Source organism: Xenopus laevis, chromosome 1L, assembly GCF_017654675.1.
Source record: "Xenopus laevis strain J_2021 chromosome 1L, Xenopus_laevis_v10.1, whole genome shotgun sequence".
Taxonomy (NCBI): domain Eukaryota; kingdom Metazoa; phylum Chordata; class Amphibia; order Anura; family Pipidae; genus Xenopus; species Xenopus laevis.
Window position 1 is genome coordinate 10,721,642 of NC_054371.1, and position 27,982 is coordinate 10,749,623.

At 42.7% G+C, this 27,982-nt stretch overlaps 1 protein-coding gene across 2 annotated transcripts in view; it reads right to left on the reverse strand.

Moving 5' to 3' along the window:
* The window catches only part of coe3l.L (COE3-like L homeolog), a 73,418-nt gene that overhangs the window by 13,859 nt on the left and 31,577 nt on the right, over positions 1 to 27,982 (reverse strand). The window contains exons 4-11 of one of the 2 annotated variants that reach the window (XM_018227422.2): positions 25,694 to 25,749; positions 25,094 to 25,167; positions 20,928 to 20,996; positions 10,249 to 10,330; positions 7,312 to 7,429; positions 7,053 to 7,183; positions 6,333 to 6,459; positions 1,153 to 1,241 (exon numbers count right to left, since the gene is read on the reverse strand). In XM_018227422.2, the coding sequence (XP_018082911.1) occupies positions 1,153 to 1,241; positions 6,333 to 6,459; positions 7,053 to 7,183; positions 7,312 to 7,429; positions 10,249 to 10,330; positions 20,928 to 20,996; positions 25,094 to 25,167; positions 25,694 to 25,749 (746 nt within the window). Of the gene's footprint in view, positions 1 to 1,152; positions 1,242 to 6,332; positions 6,460 to 7,052; positions 7,187 to 7,311; positions 7,430 to 10,248; positions 10,331 to 20,927; positions 20,997 to 25,093; positions 25,168 to 25,693; positions 25,750 to 27,982 lie in introns of both variants that reach the window. The other variant, XM_018227414.2, reaches the window with a different exon arrangement.

A 27,982-nucleotide genomic window follows, 5' to 3' on the forward strand; every position in this document is an offset into this window, starting at 1 on the left:
TTAGACTGGACCGGCGAAGCATAAGGAGAAAACCCGGTGGGCCCCGCCTTCCCAGGACCACTGCTTTTCTCCCTCCCTGATGGCCAGGGTCTGCAGGCCCCAAACTAGGGTTGCCACCTCTGCTGATGGCTAAATCTGAACACGGGGGGCGGGCAGATAGCATTGGGGTGGGGCAGTGATGTAGGAACAGACATGATGACATCAGAGGTCAGCACAATGATGTTGGTGAAGTTATGACACCGGGGCGAGGCTATTGCATCACTTAGATGTAACTGGCTGGATTTTTATCCAATTTTCACAATGTTTTAAAGTGTTGATGCCCAGTTCAAAACCACACAGGTGCCAACCCAATCTCTCGTTATATTCTGCTTGTTGAGAAAGCCCGATTCTTTAATTACAGGTATAGCATCTATTATACAGAAATCAGTTATCCAGTAATGCTAATTTAGAAAAAAACATTCTTAATTTTGATTGATTTGCTTTTTTTTTTTTTGTATCTGTAATAATATGAATGAACTGTACTTGATAGTAACTAAGCCATGTTTAGGTGAGTATTTTAGTATTTAAATGTTTTTTATTCATTGGCCAGATTATTGTTCAGGTTTCATAAGGCTGAAAACCGAACAGACAGTTCAGACCCAAACAGGCTAAACAAAAACCGAAAAGATGGCAACCCTACCCCAAACCCCTGCTGGGGGCACAGAGACTGGAGGGTCGCTAATCTTGAGTTTAACTGTAACTTCCGACCCATGTTACGCATAGAGCCAGCCAAGTGGACAACCTTCTCCCCAACAGAGAGAGAAAATAAATAATAAATAAAAGATTTGTGTCACGGTGTGATGAATGGCTTCAATTTGGCAGCTGCTTTAAGCCGTCACTCCTCATCAAACCTCCCTCCTATCCCTACGGATTTCACTTCTGCCCATTCATATGACAGTTTAAGAGGCTGGGAAGTTTGACACAAAGGGTGGGAGGGCCGAGGGGCTAAAGGGTCTGTCCTTGTGACATGAAGGCAGGGAGGGGGCAGAATAAAGCAGAACAAGCACTCCCTGCATCCAGTCAATGGAACCTGAGACTGACATCTCAATGTAAGGACCGGTCAGTATCATCCATTGGCCGACCTGTTATAGTGAGCAGTGAGCATGCACTTACCTTGGGTAATCTCTCCGGGTCTCCTGGGTGTCTGGGAACCACCTTCTGTAGTCTCTGGAATCCATAGTCGATAGTTGGCTCGTTCAACGCTGAGGAGATAACAGGGAAAATGAATAGGGGGTTTAGGTCTTGCCAAAGGTAGGTGGGTCTTCACTGGGAGAAATCACAGAGGGGAGAATGGGATATTGTAAAAATCCTACTACTATTATTATGCGGGTATGCATCGGCTGTTTCTGCTGAAGCTGCGGAGCTTACAATTCATTTCCAAACCTGAGGAATATGGAGATTCACCTGCCTGCACAGGAATTCCTCACGCTACATAGGCCTTTAGTAATCCATTCAAGGGCATGTTGCATGGCTCCTTAGAAACGGTGTGGTCTGCGGCATGCACTTGTGCCAAAATCTAAGTGATATCTATGTGGCCAGTAATAAGAAAGCTTACCATGCCAGATGGACAGGGAAGGGTTAAACACTCTGGTTTTAAGAACCACCATTTAACTAATAGGCTGCCAAATAAGTCCTCTGTAGGGGTTAAACATATTTTGCTTCCCCCGCCCCCCCAGCTTTCATCTCTCCCCCTGATACAATTAGTCTGTGGTATCTATTTCCCAGCACATGATCAATAAACCCTTTTCCTTCTCAGCAGCCCTATGAGTAATGATCTGATGAGATCCGGATGGGGGGGTGGGGTGGAAATGAGAGGCGGTTTACACGACCTCCGACCTTTTGCACCCCATCCACCCTCCTCCTCCTCCTCAAAGTGTCATCTGACTCCACTACCCACTGCCACAGAGATCGATTGCCTGATTTAGACAAAACATATGTTGCAAGCGCCGACCCTCCAGCTCTGCTTTTCTCTCCAGTAATTTGTATTGATTGGAGTGTCAGCTCTTCTCATCCCACCCCCCATATTATGGGAGGCTTGTTATACTGAGATGAGGCATTACTCAACAGCCACCAATTAACCCCTTCCCCAGTAGTGGAGCTCTCTATACTGGAATGTGCAAAAGGGCTTCATCAGCAGAGGGCCCAGTATATTCTCTCTTCCCGCATCAGCAGTCTTAGTAGGATTTAATATTGCACCCCAGGCCCACAGCTGCAGTCAGTAAAAGGGGGTGCTGGAAAATTGCAGCCCACCCACAGAAGAGGGTATTGTTCCTGAATATGCAAATTTCCTCCGTACAGCAATGGAGATTGCCCTAATGTCACCAACACCATCACTATAACAATATTGTCCTAATGTATGCATCTTGCCCTACTGTCTCTATCTTGTGCTACTGTCTCCCTGTTGCCCCTACTGTTATATCTTGACCTGCTGTCCTCCATCTTGCCCTACTGTCTTCATCTTGCCCTACTGTCTTCATCTTGCCCTACTGTCTCCATCTTGTCCTACTGTCTCCATCTTGCCCTACTGTCTCCGTCTTGCCCTACTGTCTCCGTCTTGCCCTACTGTCTTCATCTTGCCCCACTGTCTCCATCTTGTAGTACTGCCTTCATCTTGCCCTACTGTCTCCGTCTTGCCCTACTGTCTTCATCTTGCCCTACTATCTTCATCTTGCCCTACTGTCTCCATCTTGCCCTACTGTCTTCATCTTGTCCTACTGTCTCCATCGTGTCTTACTGTCTCCATCTTGCCCTACTGTCTTCATCTTGTCCTACTGTCTCCATCTTGTCCTACTGTCTCCATCTTGCCCTACTGTCTCCTTCTTGTCCTACTGTCTCTATCTTGCCTTACTGTCTCCATCTTGCCTTACTGTCTTCATCTTGCCCTACTGTCTCCTTCTTGTCCTACTGTCTCTATCTTACCTTACTGTCTCCATCTTGCCCAACTGTCTCCATCTTGCCCAACTGTCTCCATCTTGCCCTACTGTCTCCATCTTGCCGTACTGTCTCCATCTTGTCCTACTGTCTCTATCTAGACCTACTGTCTCAATCTTGTCCTACTGTCTCTATATTGCCCTACTATTTCCATCTTGCCCGACAGTCAAGATCTTGTCCTACTGTCACACTCTTGCTTCAGTTTCTTCATCTACTTCTACAGTATTTCCAACTTACCCTACTATCACCACCTTGCCCTACTCTCTCCTTTCTTACTATACTGTCTCCATTGTGTCCTACTGCCACTTGCCTTCATTTCTTCATCTTGTTCTTCTAACTTCATCCTACCCTATAGTCATGACCTTGTGCTACTCCATATTTCCATACGGTTGACATCTTTCTCAACTGTAATCATCTTGTACTACTGTTGTCACTTTGCCTAATTGTAAATATTCTGTCATGTTTCCATCTTTTCCTACTGTCTCCATCTCGACCCATGATCTTGCCCTACTGTCTCCATCTTGCCCTACTGTCTCCATTTTGCCCTACTCTCTCCATCTTGTCCTATTGTCTCCATCTTGCCTTACTCTCTTTATCTTGTCCTATTGCCTCCATCTTGCCCTAATTTCCCCATCTTGTCCTACTGTCTCTATCTTGCCCTACTGTCTCCATCCTGTCATATTGTCTCCATCTAACCCCCTACTCTCTTCATCTTGTCATACTGTCTCCATCTTGCCATTATCTTGCCTTAGTCTCTTCATCATGTTCTTCTTCATCACCATCCTACCCTACTGTCCTGTACTACCTTGTGCTTGCGCTACCTTGTGCTACGCTCTCCATATTTCCCTACTGTCTCCATCTTTCCCTGTAACTGTAATCATCTTGTCCAATTATCTCCATCTTACCCTACTGTCTCTATTTTGTCCTACTGTCTCCATATTGACCTATTGTCTCTGTCTTACACTACTATCTCTATTTAGTCCTGTTTCCATCTTACCCTACTGTCTCTATTGTGTCCTACTGTCTCCATCTTGTCCTATTATCTCCATCTTACCCTACTGTCTCTATTTTGTCCTACTGTCTCCATCTTGTCCTATTATCTCCATCTTACCCTACTGTCTCTATTTTGTCCTACTGTCTCCATCATGTCCTATTGTCTCCATCTTACCCTACTGTATCTATTTTGTCCTACTGTCTCCATCTTGTCCTATTGTATCCATCTTACCCTACTGTTCCCATCTTGTCATACTGTCCCCATCTTGTCTTACTATCTCCATCTTGCCCTACTGTCTCTATTTTGTCCTACTGTCTCCATCTTGTCCTATTGTCTCCATTTTACCCTACTCTCTCTATTCTGTCCTACTGTCTCCATCTTGTCGTAATGTTGCCACTTTGCCCAATTTTAACTATTTTGCCCTACAATATCCATACCCTATTCTGCCCATCATATCATACTGTCTCCATCTTACCCAACTGTCTCAACTCTGCTCCACTGTCACAATGCTCTACAGGCACCATCTTGACCTTCTGTTACCATACTGGCACTGTTCCTACCAATGGCTGTTTCCAACATTGCCCCCTATTCAAATTCATTAAATAAAGCTCAATGGAAATGAAGGAACACAATTTCTACATTTAGAATATATGACTTGGGCAGGACTGTATATAACTGAAGTTTCCTTGAGACCTGATGCGAAGCAGTTAATGCAAAATTAACTGGAGATGGGCCATTTTCCCCAGATCTCAATGATTGTGATTTGAGTTATTAGTAAGGTTATTACACACAGCAACGGGGTTAATACTTCATCTGCCATCAGTTTACTGCAAAATATTTGGCAGGCTAAGAAAACAATTTATTAATAATGAAAAACATATGCTGATATCACAAAAAAAATGCAGAAGAGAATAGGATTGTAGTGCAACTCGGGTCTCGCTGGCAGTATTTCACCCCCAAAAAAGTGGGAAGGGGAGAAAGAACGACAGGCCAAGACTTTTGACAGTGTAGGCATGTGTCCAGGGCACGGCGCAAAGCAGTTTGTACAAGTCCCTCTAAGCAGCTGTCAAGGGCAGGGCGCTGAGAAAATTCAGTGGGTAGGATTCCAGAAAACAAATGTAACTTGGACCTTTGCCTCAAAAGGGAGTTTTCCAAACAGACAATTCATTTCCTCGGAGCAGCTGCTATTAACACATTTCTTCATGCGCTTCCACTTCCCCTCCCTTCTAGATCCCTGACTTACAGGTCCTGCCAGTAGATGGGTTCCCTTAGCCACATCCTGAGATTCAGAACCATCTATCTGCAATCATAGAGCTCTGCACATAATCAATTCATGTCAACATCGAAGTGTTCTGGATCTCTCCCTTATTTTATAAGCCAGTCATTGTCAGGCTTTTTTTTTTTTTGGTAAAGCCCCCCTTAGGGGGCATTGAGCTAACAGTCACCCTGCTATAGTTCCAGGGGTACCCAGGACACGAATAAGCACTCACCCCAAATCTCCCCCTAACTGGCCTTCAGGCTGGGACCCCTTTGCTCATAACAAGGTTACAGATATATAGAAACATTGGGGTAACAGTCACCCTGCTATAGTTGCAGGGGTACCCAGGGTACAAATAAGCACTCACCCCAAATCTCCCCCTAACTGGCCTTCAGGCTGGGACCCCTTTGCTCATAACAAGGTTACAGATATATAGAAACATTGGGGTAACAGTCACCCTGCTATAGGTCCAGGGGTACCCAGGGCACAAATAAGCACTCACCCCAAATCTCCCCCTAGCTGACCTTCAGACTGGGCCCCCTTAGCTCATAACAAGGTTACAGATATATAGAAACATTGGGGTGTCGCCCTGCTATAGTTCCAGGGGTACCCAGGGTACAAATAATCACTCACCTCAAATCTCCCCCTAACTGACCTTCAGACTGGGCCCCCTTAGCTCAAAACAAGGTTACAGATATATAGAAACATTGGGGTAACAGTCACCCTGCTATAGTTCCAGGGGTACCCAGGGTACAAATAAACACTCACCCCAAATCTCCCCCTAACTGACCTTCAGACTGGGCCCCCTTAGCTCATAACAAGGTTACAGATATATAGAAACATTGGGGTAACAGTCACCCTGCTATAGTTCCAGGGGTACCCAGGGTACAAATAAGCACTCACCCCAAATCTCCCCCCTAACTGGCCTTCAGACTGGGCCCCCTTAGCTCATAACAAGGTTACAGATATATAGAAACATTGGGGTAATAGTCACCCTGCTATAGTTCCAGGGGTACCAGGGCACAAAGAAGCACTCACCCCAAATCTCCCCCTAACTGGAATGCATTCTGGGCCCCCATAGCTCATAACAATGCCTTGGTGGTTACTAACCTGTATAGACAAACCGTCCCGGGGCACCTTTACAAAAGTGCTTAGACTTGTAGGATAAGGTGACTTCCACCACTCCTGGTATGTGCCTCGGGGGTGTCTGGACTCGTATGGCATGCGGAGTGATCAACTGTAGTAACGAGAGATTGGACACTTCATTATATGGACATGAAACACAAAGTGGGTCACCCACAACCAACTTGAGAGGTAGCCGGAAATACAGTATGTTGTGACCCAAACAATAGAGGTGTCTGAAGGCTTAGAACCGCATTTAGTCAGCAGTTTCATCATGTATTAATAAATGGTTATACATAAACCATATGTTAATGCTGCTCATATTCATTGTTATAACTGCTCTAGTAGAGAAAAATCTGCTTGTGTGTTGCTATGGGTTACTGCACCAGCAGAGACTTACCTAGTATGATTGAATACAAATTCTTTATTAAGATACCTATCTCAAAAAATGTTGGACTGAGGACAGATGCAGGCAGAGTTATCTCTGTATAACTGGGTCTCACAGACAACTTTTTCTGCAAGGTGTCAGGTATCATTAGAAGGAGGATTTACCTGTGAACCATTTAGTAAGACAGAGTTCCCCAGGGGTAACACAGGTTGTACACCTGGTAGTGGCGAGGCACAAAAATATACTGTGAAAGTGGGACTAAGGATATCTGACCGTATGCCCCTAAACAAACCTGGAATGAAATGAAGAGTCAAACGTACCTCACTCCATACGAGCATTGTGCCAAACACAACCTGCAGCCCATCAAAAAAATTATCCCCTATGAGAATGACAGTAGCGCCTCCGGTGGTCCAGCCTTCACTCGGACTGATGGCTTTGATGCAGGGAGTGGCTGCTTCATGGAGTGGCGTCGGGGAGAAAAAGAGATAGTGTTAGAGGGGACAGAGATGCACAAGCAGACACAGTCAAACACATCGGGGGGCTTGCACATCCCCTTCAACCAGTGGACAAAAGAATTACCTTCAGAGGGATCCAGTCTGCGAGCCCTTCTGCCGTGCTTAGAGTTGTTATGAACAAACATATTGTCAGATACAGCAAGTACATGCCCATCAACATTTATTGTTGTAGAAACCACGACCTGAGGAAAGAGAAGACACCAAAGATGCTCACTGCTCAATAGGAAAGGATAAGGGCCTTGTAAAGGGGCAAAAGAGGAGATATTCTGAGAGAGGTGATATGGAACATCCTTCACCAGAAATTCTAGAAGAGCTTAGAGATGTCATGGTAAAATCCACTAAGAGCTTAAACAGGTGATGGTACAAAAATATTGTTGAAGGTGAAATGAATTAAGAACTTAGAAGAGATGAAGGTGAAGAACGTCAAGAAGAGCTCAGGCAGGTAATGGTGGAACACGTGGAGAAAATGAATCAAGAACTTAGAAGAGATGTAGGCGAAGAAAGTCAAGAAGAACAGAGGCAGCCAATGGTGGAACCCATGGAGAAAAAGAAGAGCTGATAGAGGTGACAGTTAAGAAACCCAAAAGGAGTTTTAGTTCAGTGCACAATACCAAATTCCATGAAATTATAGCCCGGCTATGTCATTCCATCAGAACAACATGAAGAGGTAATGGCAAAGAATAACCAATAAGAGCTTAGCACGGAGATGGAGCAGAGATACAAGAGGACTTGGTTGATTATTGTAAACAACATGATAGAAGAGAAGACTAGGGATGTGTTTTCGAGGGTCTATGTACATTTATTTACCTGTCTGTAGAAGTTTTCTCCATGAATTACTATTGATATATAGCAGGTAGGTTGGCCAGGGTGCTACACCTGTCTATACTACCAAGCTTATTAAAAATGTTTAGTTAATGTTTTCATGGAAGAGAGAGATTCAGTTGTGACAAGCTATGTAAATGAAGTGGGATTCTAATCACATTAGAATGTTCTAATTATCAGCTCTTTAAGGAGCCCCCTAATGAGCAGACAAGCCCCGCTGTGAGAAAATAGCTGGTGAGTTTCTCAGTTCTATCCAGGATCTGCCTCCTGGGGTCTTAACACTTCCAATGCCGGCAAGTGGGGAATGTAACGTTGCCGTCTTATTCGGCAATAGGGAAAGACCAACCGCAGGAAATATCTGGGTTATTGAGAAGTACGGGTGGTGCCTGGAGAATGTCTACGGGACCTTTTGACTGTTTCTTATGTCAGTGTTTTAGACACACATTTTTGTCTAATAATGCCACAGTCAGAGCACAAAACTGAAATATAACAGGGGGAGATACACCCCCTCCCCAGAGTCAATATCCATTGCTTATATTGTACCGTGAGACTGTAGGGGTCTCTAAAACATTGCACACCTAGACACGGGCATAGCCACATGTTACTTGGATCCACAGCCCCAAATGAAGGTCTAATCTTTGGCCAGCCCCCCTAGCTCATCAGTTGAGTACAGATATAAGATAATGTTGGTGTATCAGTCACTCATAGTTTCAAGAATATCTAGTGCAGCAAAATCATATTCAACCCAAATCTCAACCTGACTGACCTTCAAGCTAGGTATTCCCCATTCTCACCATAACTGGCCTGGCTGACACAGCATTCAGAAATGAGTGAATGAGATTATGTGATCCTGAGTGAGAAATTCAATGACTAATTTTAGAGTGCAGAGGTGCATTTCCTTATTTTGAAAACTTTATGAACTCTTTAATAATGACAAAAATGGAAATTGGAGGTACAGGCACTCTACATGCATTCTGTTCTTCACTCTGGTCTTGCACCTATAGCCTGAATGATCAGTTGGTCAAGATGGGGTGGTTCTTTGCATGATGATCTTGAGACAAGACCTGTTTTAGCACACCTTGTCCAGCTTTCTTCATCTTACCTTGCTCTCTATCTTACCTTGCGTTCTCCATCTTGCCCTACTGTCTATATCTTGCCCTGCTGACTCCATCTTCCACTGATATCTTTATCTTCTACCCTTCTGTCTCCATCTTGCCCTACTGTCTATATCTTGCCTTGCTGTCTCCATCTTCAACTGCTGTCTCCATCTTACCCTTCTGTCTCAATCTTGTCCTATTTTCTCAATCTTCCCCCTCGCTGTTTCAATCTTGCCCTACTGTCATATCTTGACCTGCCATATCCATCTTGACCTACTGTCTCCATCTTGCCCTACTGTCTCCATCTTGTCCTACTGTCTATATCTTGCCCTGCCGTCTCCATCTTGCCCTGTCTCTATTTTGTCCTACTGTCTCTATCTTGCCCTACTATATCCATTTTGCCTTACTGTCTCCATCCTGCCCTACTGTCTCCATCTTGCCCTACTGTCTATATCTTGCCCTGTCTCTATTTTGTCCTACTGTCTCTATATTGCCCTACTATATCCATCTTGCCTTACTGTCTCAATCTTGACCTACTGTCTCCAGCTTGCCCTACTGTCTCTATCTTATCCTGCCATCTCCATCTTGCCCTACTGTATCCATCTTGCTCTACTGTATCCATCTTGCTCTACTGTCTCTATTTTGCCCTATTGACTCCATCTTGCCCTATTGTCTCGATCTTGTCCTACTGTCTCTATCTTGCCCTACTGTCTCCATCTTGCCCTACTGTCTCCATCTTGCCATACTGTCTATATCTTGTTCTGCCATCTCAATCTTACCCTAATGTCCCTATCTTGTCCTGCCATCTGCATCTTGCCTTACTGTCTTCATATAGCCCTACTGTCTCTATCTTTTCCTGCCATATCCACTTTATCCAACTATCTCTATCTTGTCCTGCCATCTCCATCTTGCCCTACTGCCTCTATCTTGTCCTGCCATCTCCATCTTGCCCTAATGTCTCCATCTCCCCCTACTGTCTCTATCTTTTCCTGCCATCTCCATCTTGCCCTAGCATTGGCATCCTACCTACAACTGTTGCTCTACTCACATCACCATCCCACGGCAGGTATAATCACACTCACCTGAAACCTTCTCATATCCCGAGGATTCCCTGCATTCTTCAGACAGTTCTGATTGCATTTCAGGAAGAACTTAAGGAAGAATCTGCAAGACAGAAGGATTTGGGAGAATGTGAGTAGGTGATCAAGTCTACTACCAAGTCTCTCAGTTCTTCAAATCTGAAGTGCTTATAGAATAAGGATTGTTCACTTAATTTGTCAAGTAGTGGACTTTTTTGAGAATTTGAAAATGAAATATACTCCCTTTATTAGGATATAAAGTGAATAGTGTATACTGCTATAAAACCTGAGCACTGAATAACCTGCAAAATATGTTTTTACAAATAATTCTTAGTTATGTCATCAATAGTCTGTCCCATTTTGCTTTGCAGAGAAACTCGCAAAACTGCTGAAAAATTCACAAAACACATTTAATAGTCAATAGGCAACAAATTTTCACCTGATTTTTTGTATATGCGCAACTTTTTTTCTCACTCAAAATGTATTAAAGTCACTCAGTGATTTTTCTTGTGCTGACATTTTTGTCCTGGCAACTTTTTTTCCTTTGCGACTTTTTTGTAGAGACAAATTTTTTGTGAAAAAATTTGCAGATTCGAAATGCAGAATTTAGCAGTGAAACCATGCCTGGGAAAAAATCCACTCATCACTAGTCATCAGGTAGATTCTGTGTTGTTGTGATCTCAACTTTGTCATATTAATTCCTGTGACCTGAATAAAACAACTCCTAATCTTGTTATATGGTCACAGAACCCCTCAGTGACTTTTAATATCCTTATCATTTACAGTAGGGGGTACATTATCCCTTATAACACATGAGTGATACTCAGAGTTCCCTGTATAACTCAGCCTGCAGCCTTGTGCCTTTATATGGTCACAGAACAACCCCTCAGTGACTTCTAATATCCTTATCATTTACAGTAGGGGGTACATTATCCCTTATAATACATGAGTGATACTCAGAGTTCCCTGTATAACTCAGCCTGCAGCCTTGTGCCTTTATATGGTCACAGAACCCCTCAGTGACTTCTAATATCCTTATCATTTACAGTAGGGGGTACATTATCCCTTATAATACATGAGTGATACTCAGAGTTCCCTGTATAACTCAGCCTGCAGCCTTGTGCCTTTATATGGTCACAGAACAACCCCTCAGTGACTTCTAATATCCTTATCATTTACAGTAGGGGGTACATTATCCCTTATAATACATGAGTGATACTCAGAGTTCCCTGTATAACTCAGCCTGCAGCCTTGTGCCTTTATATGGTCACAGAACAACCCCTCAGTGACTTCTAATATCCTTATCATTTACAGTAGGGGGTACATTATCCCTTATAATACATGAGTGATACTCAGAGTTCCCTGTATAACTCAGCCTGCAGCCTTGTGTCTTTATATGGTCACAGAACACCCCTCAGTGACGTCTAATATCCTTATCATTTACAGTAGGGGGTACATTATCCCTTATAATACATGAGTGATAGTCAGAGTTCCCTGTATAACTCAGCCTGCAGCCTTGTGTCTTTATATGGTCACAGAACACCCCTCAGTGACGTCTAATATCCTTATCATTTACAGTAGGGGGTACATTATCCCTTATAATACATGAGTGATACTCAGAATTCCTTGAACTAAGCACATTTCAGCAGAAACAGACATTTGCTAATAACACAGGTATTTCCCTATACTAAGTACAAATCAGAAGGGAAATATAAGGCCATGCTGTATTTCTAGTTGGATAAATAAAAATAAGCAAATAATAATGTGAAAGACTTGAAGCCATTCAAAACCATAAAAACAGATGCTGTTCTTGTTCAGTGACAGGTAAAACGACAGATACACGGAGCTTCAGTCGTGATGTTGGCTGAACATAGAGACAAGTATTATCAGCACCTGTGGAAGTGGAAGAAAGATTCTTTTTGGACATGGAGACAATGCAGTGTCTTTCCAAAATTATATTTGGGAAACCAGAGGTTTATCAGGTCTGTGGGTCGCAGAAGCAAAATTGTGTGACACAAAAGCTCGCTGGGGCTGGTGTATCCTCACAAAGGCAAATGTAGAAGAGAGACAAGCGGCAAGTGGGAGCCAGACAGAGAGAAGAGCCAGACACACTCGCTCCCAAAGGCTTCCCGGCATCATCAAATATTTATACTGCTGGGACACATCCGATAACGGGCAGCACATTGTGAATTATACATGCCTGCCGGGCACCATCACACAGAGGCACATATCCTTATTAGCAGCTCATTGTGACAGTAACTTAGAAACAGACACACACACAAACTGACAGTCAAGTGTTATACAAACTGAAAGTGTTGCTACTCTATACTATAACTCTCAAAGCCTCCTACAGCGTGTATATGCATCTCACACAACTTGTAACAGCGTGCCTACCATAGCTCTCACTGGGTATTACAGTGAGTACATAAACAATTCCTGACTCATCTATACCTGATGTTATCCCACACTGTTACTATAAGCACCATCTCTCCCTACTATACCTGCTATCCCACAGTCACACTCCCTTCCCAGAGACTATTATCCACTGTTACTATAGGCACCATCTCTCCCTACTATACCTGCTATCCCACAGTCACACTCCCTTCCCAGAGACTATTATCCACTGTTACTATAGACACATCTCTCCCTACTATACCTGCTATCCCACAGTCACACTCCCTTCCCAGAGACTATTATCCACTGTTACTATAAGCACCATCTCTCCCTACTATACCTGCTATCCCACAGTCACACTCCCTTCCCAGAGACTATTATCCACTGTTACTATAGACACCATCTCTCCCTACTATACCTGCTATCCCACAGTCACACTCCCTTCCCAGAGACTATTATCCACTGTTACTATAGGCACCATCTCTCCCTACTATACCTGCTATCCCACAGTCACACTCCCTTCCCAGAGACTATTATCCACTGTTACTATAGGCACCATCTCTCCCTACTATACCTGCTATCCCACAGTCACACTCCCTTCCCAGAGACTATTATCCACTGTTACTATAAGCACCATCTCTCCCTACTATACCTGCTATCCCATAGTCACACTCCCTTCCCAGAGACTATTATCCACTGTTACTTTAGGCACCTCTAATGGACAGTACCTCCGGATGGTTTACTGTGGCCTTGCAGTATTGTAACTCCAAGTATGATGAATCCATGGGCAATATGGAAACTAAAAAAACACATCAAAATATCCCCTAAAGCTTTTGGGGCATATAAGGCATACAGTATATATTGAAAGAGTTTTCTTCAGTCGAATGATAACAGAAGACTTTTGCCCTTTGTTCTCAGGCTGAATACATTCCCTGTGCCACAGGTATAGTTCACACTATTTTGTCCTTCTCTCAGCCAACAAACAGTCAATGACAATGAGCCAAGAGGCCTGAAGATCATACATACGCAGAATTGCCTCATTGCTTAGTGTTCTAGAACTCTTTTTACCCCACATCTTATCTGCCTTATCTTTATTCCCTAAAGAATTCTAGATGGGTCTGTCTCTAGATCGCCACCTATAGACGAGGTGGCTTCTCACTCAGTATTGCCTCCACCCAATCCTCAGTTTCCAGCACCAAACTAAAACTCCTTGCGACTTTTTCACCCACTTAGGCAGCAGCCGTGCATATGGTCTGCAAGTTAAAAATAAAGACAATATGCATAAATTAGCATACATCATGCGCCGCTCTCCCCATTTAATATGCAAATTCCCTGAAACATTGCAGAACACCTTCTGTTCAGAGTGAATAAATTTGAATTTGCAATTAGAATAATCTTGTATAATTAATGAAAAGCGTCAATTTTGGCTCCTAAGTAATTTGATTAACATGTTGATAGGGCACTTATCAAGCTCTCTAAACCACTGGGGTTGGGCTGCTGTAAGGTGGGCTTGTACCAAGCAGCAGATACCACAAAGTCCCATTGTGTAGGCAAGTGGGTATACACTGTTACTATTTGGGCTCATTTACGGCTGTGGCTGGGACACATCCAGAATTCAAGAGCATATTTTCCAAGAGTGGCCATTAATGATAAGAGTGCAACATGCGGGTAATCCAAAAGGATCCCATGCCCAGATTAAGCAGATGACTCTATTTCACAAGGCCTGAGGCAAGACACACTTTGTAAGAATGTAAGGACTTATTATTTCTATGAATTTGAATTATCCAAAAGTTGACATCACTTGACATCACCTTGGTCTGCTGTTGACATCTTACTCTACAATTTATCTTGTCATATAGTCACAATGTACCTCTACTTTTGCTAACTTGCCCTAATGTTGCAGTCCTACCCTACTGCCACCATCTTTTCTTACTGTCAACATCTTGGTCTACTGTCTCCATCTTGGTCTACTGTCTCCATCTTGCCCTACTTTCTGCATCTTGTCCTACTGTCAACATCTTGGTCTACTGTCTCCATCTTGCCCTACTTTCTTCATCTTGCCCTACTGTTGCAGTCCTACCCTACTGCCACCATCTTGCCTTACTGTCAACATCTTGGTCTACTGTCTCCATCTTGGTCTATTGTCTCCATCTTGCCCTACTTTGTGCATCTTGTCCTACTGTCAACATCTTGGTCTACTGTCTCCATCTTGCCCTACTGCCTATCTTGCCCTATTGTTTCCAGCTTGCCCTGCTGTCTCCATCTTGGCATACTCTACCCATCTTACCCTGCTGTCTCCATATTGCTCTACTATCGCCACCTTTCCCTACTGTCTCCATCTTGCCCTACTTCCTGCATCTTGCCCTACTGTCTCCATCTTGCCCTACTGTCTCCATCTTTTCCTACTGTCTCCATCTTATCCTACTGTCTCCATCTTGTTGTCATGTACGGCTCCCTAAATTCAGAACAAGTGCTAAGCTCCCGGTCACAGCTCAATCTTCCGCCTGTAGCAGCCGCCTTTGGCCTTGGAAGGAGGCCTCAGCTACTCGGATGTCACTCACTCACTCAACATACGTCAACATACTTGGCCAACAGCAGTCCAAATGGCACCCAACTATTGACAATTAAAATTGTACCCAGCCAATTCCATTCCAAATAGCACTCACCCGTCACCAGTCAAAATGGTATCCACCCACGACAAATCAAAATGTTGCCCAGCCAGTATCAGTCAAGATGGCACCCAACCATCACCAACCAAAATGGCACCCATTTGTTTTGGGCCAATTTTATTTCTGCATCTTCTTAATAGATACTTCTATGGTCCTCAGTTAGCACAGGCATCTCCAGTAATGATAAAGTCTGTTAGTCCCAAGCTGGAGGGCCCCCTACCTACACACACAAGTGTCATTCCAGAATCATTACAAGGAGCAGCATCTCAGGACTGGCTCAATTAACTGCTCATTATCCCCGAAGGATAAGTGACGGCCTGGCGTTTCACAACTGATAGTATCACATCAGCAGATCAATAGCTGCCCCAGGAAATCAATGACATTACATATGGGAATCAATAATGTTCCATTTCCCAACAGCCAAGCCCTGTCCCCCTAATAAACCCAATTGTACTTTACAGCAGCAGATTATGTCCGGATCATTGGTTCACCACTTACAACTGATGGGGCCGGAGCCTAAACATGACACTAACGAGGCACCCGACGGCCACTGATAGATGGGTCCGTTTGTAGCAAATGAAACAAATTAGTATTGAATAGATCTGAGCCTGGGGAACGGCCTGTTTAACTGTCACTGGGCTTTAGCTCCATTTAGCAATCAGAGCCGATATACAGATACAAGGCATTGTATTATTCTATAGATTCATAAACAAAGCAACGGCAGCCCAGTCTTGCTTTATGGCAAGAAGTCTAGATGTATCATTTATTTGGAGGTTCATTAGCATTTTCTTTGTTTACGAATGGATCCAATAATCAGTAGAAAGAGTCCTGGACAGTGTGCAGCTCAGAGAGATGACGGACATAATTGTACCCCATAACTGAATGAAAAGTATTGCCCCCCTCCCCCATACAGACCCCTCTGTGATTGACAGGCCGGGAATCATGAACAGGACATAGGAGATGGCAATCAGCGGGGACAATGGGGAGGGAAATGTCATCCTCTCTCTATCACTACCCTCCAATCTCTCCTTTTTATTATGGTAAACCCAGTACCCCACCTTCCCAGGTTTCGGATAAAGGTAGCAGAGAGGAGATAAACTGTGGTGGCTGCTGGAGATGTTAGGTTAGGATTAAATACTCTTCATGGAAACAATATTTGCTGCTTAATCATTTATTTTGAGCTGGATCTGCAGCCCTGGACTCTAAAACGTTATACTGAACTACTGTTCCCAGCATTCTCAGCTAGCAGCCTGGCAGGAGGGTTAGTAGATAGATTAGAGTGAGAAGAACTGAGAAGAACACAGTGAGAGGGGATTATGTGGGTACCACTGGGCACATGATTCATCAGACAGACAGGCTGGAGGCAATTAGGCTTGTGGCAAATACACGCAAGTGTAATCTGAAATAAATGTCATGTGCAACAGTGGCCTCCATATTTGTGCAGCCGTCAATGAGTCCCTAAGTATTTGCTAGGGATGAACTAAATCCACAATTACAGGAACTGCCCAAATACTGAACCCACAACAAAAATTTTTGAAAGATCCTGAATTGAACCCAAACCCACATTTGCATATGTCAATGAAGAAAATTAGATTTGAAAAAAATCTGAAAAAATTGTCAACTTCTAGTCTGAAGTCAGGCGGTAGTTAGGGATCGGTTTTGCTTCTGCTAGGTTCTCAGAATCAGTTTAAACCTACATAAAAAAAGTCTTGGATTTTGCGATTCCCGACCCAACTTCTGGCTATTCGTTCATCCCTAGTATGTATGTATGCATAGTTTCTACTGGTTTATCAGCAGTAGTATCTGTGAGTAAAAAGGTGGTAAATAGCTACTATGAATAACTATGAGTAGATACTGTAATCAAAACTAAGTGCTATCAAGAGTAAGGTGTAGTTATAGTGAGTAAATACATGAGTAGTTTTGTGAATACTAAGTGAGTAGGTACCATATGTAAATAGTAGTTACTAAGTGAGTAGTTACCATGAGTAAAGAGAACATACACTGAGTAAACCGAAATGAGCAATTAGGTGAATAGTTACTGTTAATGGAAGTGAGTAATTGGCATGAGTAAGGAGTAGATACTGTAAGTAAGTGAAAGTAAGTATCATAAGTAAGTTGTGGTGACAGTGAATAAGTAAAGGTGAGTAGTTACCATGGGCCTACTGGTATAAATATGCAGCACTGTGTGACAGCTCTGGTATGTGCTCTCTGTTTTTTTACATTTTTACATACATAGAGGTGAGTGGTTACTAAGAATGAGGAGTATATATTATAAGTAAAAGTAAGTAGTTATCATAAGTAAGGTGTGGTGACAGAGTATGGTGAAATGACAGCTAATAACTAGTGGTGAATAGTATCCATGAGTAAGAAGTAGATACTGTAAGTAAGTAAAAGTAAGTCGTTTACATAAGTAAAGTGTAGTGACTGGATAAGTAGTGGTGAGTAGTATCCACAAGAAAGGAGTACATACTGTAAGTAAAAGTAAGTAGTTATCATAAGTAAGGTGTGGTGACAGTAAATAAGCAGAGATGAGTAGTTACCATGAATACTGTAGATTCTGTAGATACTGTAAGTAAAAGTAAGTAGCTATCATGTGTAAGGTGATTATGCAGAAGTGAGCTTACTATGAGTAAGGAGTATATACTGTAAGTAAAATGAAGTAGCTTATAATGAGATAGGTGAGCAGTTACCATGAGTAATTAGTAGATAGTAAAAGTAAGTAGTATAATAAATGATATGTAGTAATTGTGAGTAGATAGTGTGGATATCAGGTTGCATGTAATATTACTGAAATGTCCCCCAACGTCCTCACGAGCTTTCAGGACGTGTGAGCTATTATTTAATACTCTGCATTGTAATACTCTGTATTAACGTATACCTCAAATAAAGCTGTCTGGTTAATTTCCTGAGAGAATCTGGTTCAAGTCAGACCCAGGGGGAACTTCGGGGCCAGGCTCGATTTGAGTAAGTATTTATTCAAGTCCAAGAGGGAATTACTCATCGTGGCTGAGAATCTTATATCCCTGGAGGACTATAGGAGGATAAATCCGACAGGTAGAAGTGAGTAGTTACCATAATTATTAAGTAGAAGGATGAGATACAGTGAATAAGCATAAGCAAGTAGTGTGTATTGTGACAGTGGATAAATAAAACGCCCATTATTTTGTAGGCAGTATTGTTTACTATATGGTGCAGGTTTTACTTTGGCCTGTCTTCAAAAATGGCCCCTTTATTTGTCACAAAAGTCACAAAAGGGGTGGGGCAAAAGCGAAGATATGAAAGAGACAGGAAGCCGGCAGTGTAAGGTCATGGATGGGAGGAGCAGGAAGAAGAGCTCAACCCGAACCCGCCCCTGACCTGCAAGGGGTTTTTGAGCTCGGCCCAACCTGCCTGAACCTCGAGTAAACCGATGGGTCCCGCGGGTATCGGGCCGACCTGCACATAACTACTGTCCTTGTTTCAAATGAGGGGAGGGCGTTTCCTAACTGTCCCTGCCAGAAACACATTAGGAGGGGGACAGCCAATAACAGCCCTGCAGTCACACAAGCAACGACAGGCTTCAGTTCCCTATCAGGTCAGCCTAGCTGCTGATTGGTTCCTGTCCTACAGCCCAGTGTGCTGAGTGCCGCCGTCTCCTCTGCTCAGCCAGACAATTCAGCTGGCAGAAAGTGGACTGGTTTACAAGACTAGTAGGGTTTTTGCAAAAAATTTCAATAAATTAACCAGAAACCCTACTTTTTCAAGAACATTCCTTACATTTCTAAAAGTGTTTCATGCAGGCAGGGGGTACAGGGTCCCATTGGGACATAGATGGAGCCCAATACTGGGGGGAAGCTGTTCTGAGCATGAAGACAATGGGACCGTCACTCTGCTGTTCTATAGAAATTGTCTCTGTCACTCACACCGGGATCCCAGCACCTCTCCAAAGAGACTGCACCTGACAGTTCTCTACTAGAGCTAGTTATCCCGGAGTTACTGGTAGTAGGGAAGCAACGAATCCAGAATTTGGTTCAGGATTCGGCCTTTTTCAGCAGGATTCAGCCGAATCCTACTGCCTGGTCGAACTGAATCCGAATCCTAATTTTCATATGCAAATTCGGATCCGGATTCAGTTTGGAATTCGGCCGAATCCTTCGCAAAGGATTCGGGGGTTCGGCCGAATCTAAAATAGGGGATTCGGTGCATCCCTAATGAGTGAGAGGAGGGATCGGCATCATATTTGTAAGACAAACTTACTGTTATTTGTTTCTATAAAAGGAAAGTACAAATTACAAACTAAACCAAACGTCCCTGGAGGATGAGTTATAAATGGGGCAATATAACAGATACACCAGGGAGGCTACAGAAATGGAAAAAAAAAAAGAGTGAATAAACAAATCATTGGTTACCAGTGTTGGACTGGGCCAGAGGGACACTGGGGAAAAAACCCGGTGAGCTCCAGCCCTCATGGGCCCCCGCTGGCCCAGACCTGCTATCCCAATCAGGCATCCCCCCAAAAAAATCCACTTCTACGCACAGGCACACGGTGCATCGGTGTTCAACAGCTGCTCACAGGGGACCCGGGAGGGGGCCCCCGGTGACTGTCTGGAGGGCCCTTCATGTGGGCCCCCATTGCTCCAGTCCGACCCTGTTGGTTACAAGAAGGGATGCACCGAATTTAGGATTTGGTTCTGGATTAGGCAGAATCCTTCTGCCCGGCCGAATTGAATCCGGATCTGCATATGCAAATTAGTGGTGGGGAGGGAAATCGCGTGACTTTTTATCACAAAACAAGGAAGTACATTTTTTCCCCTTCCCATCCCTAATTTGCATATCCAAATTAGGATGTGGTTTGGTATTCGCCCAAATCTTTCAAAAAGGATTCAAGGAATTCGGCAGAATCCAAAATAGTGCATTCAGTGCATCCCTAGTTGCAAGTTTATAACAAAACTCTTAAATGCTGTGATTCATATATATATATAAATATATATATATATATATATATATATATATATATATATATATAATATATATATATATATTATATATATATATATATATGTAAAGGCTTGAGCACACACTTCAAAAAAGCTTTCACCTGGGTGCAAGACAGAGCGGCTTATATAGTAATAGAATGCTGATGCACACCAGGATTTTTCTTTCAAAATTTACTTTCTTTATTTAATCGACATTTCGGTCCACGTCTGGGACCTTTATCAAGACTTGATAAAGGTCCCAGACGTGGACTGAAACGTCGATTAAATAAAGAAAGTAAATTTTGAAAGAAAAATCCTGGTGTGCATCAGCATTCTATATATATATATATATATATATATATATATATATATATATATATATATATATATATATATATATATATATATATATATATATATATATATATATATATATATTATATATATATATATATATATATTCTATGCAATAAAGCAGTTTTTGGGAGTCATTCTCCTTTAAAAGTTCCCTTCCCCTTCCCTTACAAAGGAACAGACTTATTACCCCAAACAACATGATCAATTACTGTCAACACAAGTGGGAGGAGTCTCGCCATACTATACAGTTCTGTTGAGATCACATGATAAAGCAGGACCAATTGCACAACAGCAAGGATCCCATTACCTGTCTATGATCACTGGATCAGAGGGCGTCTCGTTGCGGTTCCCACAGCTCTTCTTGTCACAACACCGACTGTAACGGAATAAAAGAAATGGTTATTGCAATCCTTAAACCCCCTTATGTTGCAATACCATTTCCATACAGCAGGTGGGGCTGTAAAGCTATTCTGTCCCAGGAAGTGGGTTCTTTAGGTTTAAAGCTTTCATGGTAGAAGAAACTGGATGCAGGATCCAGGGGTGCTATTGGGGTGATGCAGAGAGTCTGATTAAGCACATTTGAGGGCCTCCTGCCCCCCCTAGACCTACAAAGTAACCCCTAAGACAAACATAATTTTCTAGTCCTCTCTAGGGATCTGGAATCTTCTAGAAAGTGTCACTTGCTCCTCCATGGTTCATTACCCTCAGTTCGTTAGTATAATCAGATAATAATTGCTCCCGTGACTCTGCCATTGGAACAAACAGGGGAAAGCGTTAGCAACAGTGGGGAAGCTTGGGAGCAACAAGAGTCCCGAGGGGAGTTCCGCACACATATCACAATGGAGAAAACAAAGATTGAATTGTAACTTTTTCTGTTGACTCCTTTGGGGGGGGGGTACAAGTACAAAGCGACCATACCTTCCAGGGGGTTTGAATGAGCAGTGCCCATCACTGAACAATTTTATTTGGAAAAAGTGTTTGTATAGGAAGAAAGACACCACAATGTCTTGTCCCAGTATGAGAGTATATTAAAAGTTGGGTATTAATGCAATACTAGGGGTAGGAATACAATGAACAGGAGGTTGTGACTGTTATAGCAAGGTGTAAATGCCATAGCACAGTATGAATAGAATAGTACAATAGTAAAGTCATGGTAAGGGTATGAATAACATATGAAGGGGTATGAATGGCATAGTAGGGAATGAGTGGCATAGTAGGGGTTTAAATTGTAAAACAGGGGTATAAATAATACATTATGGTATGCATGGCATAGTAGGGAATAAATGGAATAGTAGGAAATGAATGGTATAGTAGGGAATGAATGGCATAGTAGGGAATACATGCAATAGTAGGAAATGAATGGTATAGTAGGGAATGAATGGCATAGTAGGGAATACATGGAATAGTAGGAAATGAATGGCATAGTAGGGTATGAATGGTATAGTAGGGAATGAATGGCATAGTAGGGAATAAATAGAATAGTAGGAAATGAATGGCATAGTAGGGTATGAATGGCATAGTAGGGTATGAATGGTATACTAGGGAATGAATGGCATAGTAGGGAATAAATGGAATAGTAGGGAATGAATCGCATAGTAGGGAATAAATGGTATAGTAGGGAATGAATGGCATAGGGAATGGATGGCATAGTAGGGAATGCATGGAATAGTAGAAAATGAATGGCATAGTAGGGTATGAATGGTATAGTAGGGAATGAATGGCATAGTAGGGAATAAATAGAATAGTAGGAAATGAATGGTATGGTAGGGAATGAATGGCATAGTAGGGAATGAATGGCATAGTAGGGAATACATGGAATAGTAGGAAATGAATGGCATAGTAGGGTATGAATGGTATAGTAGGGAATGAATGGTATAGTAGGGAAAGAATGGCATAGTAGGGAATAAATGGAATAGTAGGAAATGAATGGTATAGTAGGGAATGAATGGCATAGTAGGGAATAAATGGAATAGTAGGGAATGAATGGCACAGTAGGGTATGAATGGCATAGTAGGGAATGAATGGCATAGTAGGGAATACATGGAATAGTAGGAAATGAATGGCATAGTAGGCTATGAATGGTATAGTAGGGAATGAATGGAATAGTAGGAAATGAATGGTATAGTAGGGAATGAATGGAATAGTAGGGAATAAATGGAATAGTAGGGAATGAATGGCACAGTAGGGTATGAATGGCATAGTAGGGAATGAATGGCATAGTAGGGAATACATGGAATAGTAGGAAATGAATGGCATAGTAGGCTATGAATGGTATAGTAGGGAATGAATGGCATAGTAGGCAATAAATGGAATAGTAGGAAATGAATGGTATAGTAGGGAATGAATGGCATAGTAGGGAATAAATGGAATAGTAGGAAATTAATGGTATAGTAGGGAATGAATGGCATAGTATAGAATGAATGGCATAGTAGGGAATAAATCAAATAGTAGGAAATGAATGGTATAGTAGAAAATTAATGGCATAGCAGGGAATGAATGGCATAGTAGAGAATGAATAGCATAGTAGGGTATGAATGGTATAGTAGGGAATGAATGGCATAGTAGGGTATGAATGGTATAGTAGGGAATGAATAGCATAGTAGGGTATGAATGGTATAGTAGAGAATGAATAGCATAGTAGGGTATGAATGGTATAGTAGAGAATGAATAGCATAGTAGGGTACGGTATGTATGGTATAGTAGAGAATGAATGGTATAATAAAGGCATGCACAGAATATTAGCACAGAAATGTTATAATAGTATACAGATGGAGAAGTTCTTACTGAACTGCACCCCCATTATTTCACAAAGTCCTGCTCCCTATTATATACAGCCATTCAGCCTGTACCAATGCCAGTGTACAACAGGTGTGCCCAGTATTTACTTTACTATAGCGTGTGCCTGTAGGGAATGTATACAGTGCTTGGGGATACAGTGATGTAGGTGCAAAGGGAAAAAGGACCCCCTAAAGTGAACATGGGCCGCATGCAGGGTGGTGGGGTACAGAAGTACACTTTATAGGGGTATAGAAATGATGCCCCTGTGCCAATGAATTCTGCTGCAGAATATTAAAGCTGTCCGGGGGAGCAGCCAGAAAACTCTAATTATTCTTCACATGGGGCTGTGGATATAATTATAGGGGAGTTAACTGGATTTCACTCATTTAAATCGTCATTCTTTGTACGATTCTGCTAAAAAATGGCAATAATAGGAAAGAATGAGTAGTTAATGTCACATTCCTGCTGAATTGTTCAGCACCCCACCCACATACAGTGAGGAATGAACCAAACTGGCCAACTAGGGTTTCCAAGGAGTCGTTCTTCACATTGCATCTGAATTAGGAATGTGTGCACCTAACCCTAAACCGCCTGCTTCCAAACCTGGCGCACCACCTGCCTTTATAGACCTGCCCCTGCCTATCTCTGATGTCATGAAGAGGTGGGACTTGTTGGACCCTTCTCACAGACCAGCCACCCGCAAGTCAGTAGCCCCCAGCTATGGAACAGCCATATTAACCCCATACATGCAAGATCAATGCAGAAAATGGACAATGAACAAATGAACCCCAGACATGCCAATAAGATCACTGCAAAAAATTAATAGATTGAAAGCATCAACTCATCCAAAAGCAGAATTCCACCATTTATTATTTCTCTTTTTCCTCGTCCTCCTTGCCCCCCTCTGCTAAACCCTGATAAACCCTGCAGCCTATTTACTTCTATGGACTTGTATTTCTGATATAGCAAAGCAACAATGGGAAATGAGAAACACAATGTGGGACAAAAACAAAAAATGTTTCATACATAAGAATTGTTGCCCAGCAATATGTTTTGGAAAACTGAATGAGAAGATACATTTTTTTGGTAAGAAAAATACATTTTTCTCATAGCAGTCCTGTCCTGCTTTATGGCAGCTGAGATTCTAGCTATCTGTATAACAGAACATTCTGTCCCAGTGGCTGCACAGATCCTATCTGATCCCCATTGTAAGCAGCAGTCCTGTCCTGCTTTATGGCAGCTGAGATTCTAGCTATCTGTATAACAGACCATTCTGTCCCAGTGGCTGCACAGATCCTATCTGATCCCCATTGTAAGCAGCAGTCCTGTCCTGCTTTATGGCAGCTGAGATTCTAGCTATCTGTATAACAGAACATTCTGTCCCAGTGGCTGCACAGATCCTATCTGATCCCCATTGTAAGCAGCAGTCCTGTCCTGCTTTATGGCAGCTGAGATTCTAGCTATCTGTATAACAGAACATTCTGTCCCAGTGGCTGCACAGATCCTATCTGATCCCGATTGTAAGCAGCAGTCCTGTCCTGCTTTATGGCAGCTGAGATTCTAGCTATCTGTATAACAGAACATTCTGTCCCAGTGGCTGCACAGATCCTATCTGATCCCCATTGTAAGCAGCAGTCCTGCCGTGCTTTATGGCTGACATTCTAGCTATCTGTATAACAGATCATACTGACTCACCTGCACATGATCTCATGGGTGAGCAACACTCTGCACATCTCTGGATTCTTATCCTGTCCTTCATAGATAATTGGCTGTACAGGAACAATAACAAACGTCAGCCACAGCCCTTCTAACAGACATAGTAACAACAGTTAAATATCACAAGAAGTTTCACAATGACAAAATAGTCAGTAAACATGAAGTTGAAAGGTCCCTAGGTAGAATGCACTTGCACCAGGAATGGGATCTGTGTGCTGAGCCATGACAAGCACCGGGGAGCCCAGCATGTAAAAAATCCTACTATACTTGCAATCGCATAGTAAGTATGGAGCTCATTGAGTCTTCTGGATTCTGAATGACATGGCAGCTCCTACTCATTTGTCACCTACTCACCGCAACCGTGCCATATGGTGCAGCTTTTTGCACTTTATTCTTGAAGCACAAGGAGTTGCCCCACTTCGTGGCGTTTTGCACCTTGTTAATGCAACATGGTGAGTGGCTTGTAGAGGTGCTATCACGGCATGAGCCATTGCTGAGCTTTCTGGTGAGTTACAATGTGCGGGGCCCACACCTCTGTATTGAATGGCAAGGAAAGAATAGTAATGGGCTAGTACATACCTGTTTGGACATTGAGTCAATGAGCCGCACATACAGGTCCTGCTCTGTCCTGAGTCCTGGGGCAAATAAAACAAGAAAAGTAAGACAAGACATGGTCTAATACTATGACTGTAGAGATCCCTCGTGTGCCCTGTCAGCACTAGCAGAAACACTCATGCAATTAAAGGGCAAGCCTCTCAATCTAATTGGACTGTAACCGTTTTCAGCCCAAGTTGTGTCTGGCAGGATTTATCTGGGGAACCTCGTGCAGCAGAGTGTAAATGTAATCCTTACAGACTTTATAAATGTCCTACGGCAAGATGTCTCATTTCAGCCCCAACTTGCCTGTCTGCAGCTGCCTTCTCTGTGTTCTCCAGAGTGTTCCTGGAGGAAACTGCATGTGGGGCTGTGCTCTGATCTGGCTATTGCTATTTCAGGCAACACCTTGGGGTATATTTATCAAAGAGTGAAGTAGAGATCATCACAGTCCACTAGTGTGAAATTCCGCCACTCTCCATTCATTTCTATGGGATTTTTAAAAGAGTATTTATCAGTGAGTGAAAGTGAAAGTTCACCCTTTTGAGAAATATGCCTTTCAAAATCCCATAGAAATGAATGGAGTGGCGGAATTTCACTCTAACGGACTGTGGCGATCTTTGACAACAATGTGTTTCTAAGCAGTGTGTGCAGAAGTGCTTCCCTATAGACATCTTTGTTTTAATTTCAACTGTGATTTAACCAGCCACACAACAATTTAATTCATTTGTTGATTTTGGCTACCCAGACCCGCATTCTTACCCGCTTGGACCCACTACCCGACCCGCAAGTACCTTATCCGCAACCCGGACCCACTGACCATCAAGAATCAGCAAGTGCTGTCATTGTAAACCGGAAGTGACTTCATCGGAAGTAGACGTGATCAGAAAAAAAAGTAAAAATCGCTATTGAGAAGACCCGCAGCCAAACCCGCGACCCGCAAAACCGCGACCCACGTCTATACCCGCACTGGGAAGTTCTCCCCACAACCGATTAGTGTCTGAGCGCATACTGATTACTGATGCCTGTGCAATAATAGATTATTAGTGTCTGAGCGCATACCGATTACTGATGCCTGTGCAGTAATATATTATTAGTATCTGAGCGCATACTGATTACTGATGCCTGTGCAGCAATAGATTATTAGTGTCTGAGCGCATACTGATTACTGATGCCTGTGCAGTAATAGATTATCACTGTCTGAGCACTTACTGATGCCAGTGCAGCAATAGATTAATAGTGTCTGAGCACTTACTGATTACTGATACCCGTGCAGCAATAGATTAATAGTGTCTGAGCATTTACTGATTACTGATGCCCGTGCAGCAATAGATTATTAGTGTCTGAGCACTTACTGATTACTGATGCCAGTGCAGCAATAGATTAATAGTGTCTGAGCACTTACTGATTACTGATACCCATGCAGCAATAGATTAATAGTGTCTGAGCACTTACTGATTACTGATGCCCGTGCAGCAATAGATTATTAGTGTCTGAGTGCTTACTGATTACTGATGCCCGTGCAGCAATAGATTATTAGTGTCTGAGCACTTACTGATTACTGATGCCCGTGCAGCAATAGATTATTAGTGTCTGAGTGCTTACTGATTACTGATGCCCGTGCAGCAATAGATTTAGTGTCTGAGCACTTACTGATTACTGATGCCCGTGCAGCAATAGCTAATCACTGTCTGAGCATTTACTGATTATTGATACCCATGCAGCAATAGATTATAAATGTCTCAGTGGTTACTGATTACTTATGCCCGTGCAGCATTAAATTATCAGTGACTGAGAGTTTACTGATTACTGATGCCTGTGCAGCAATAGATTATTAGTCTCTGAGCGTCTACTGATTACTGATGCATGTGCAGCAATAGACTATTAGTGTCTGAACGTTTAATGATTACTGATGCATGTGCAGCAATAGATTATCACTGTCTGAGCGTTTACTGATTACTGATGCATGTGCAGCAATAGATTATTAGTCTCTGAGCGTCTACTGATTACTGATGCATGTGCAGCAATAGATTCTTAGTGTCTGAATGTTTTATGATTACTGATGCATGTGCAGCAATAGATTATCACTGTCTGAGCATTTGCTGATTACTGATGCATGTGCAGCAATAGATTATTAGTGTCTGAGTGTTTACTGATTACTGATGCTCCTGCAGCAATAGATTATCACTGTCTGAGCGTTTACTGATTACTGATGCATGTGCAGCAATAGATTATCACTGTCTGAGCGTTTACTGATTACTGATGCATGTGCAG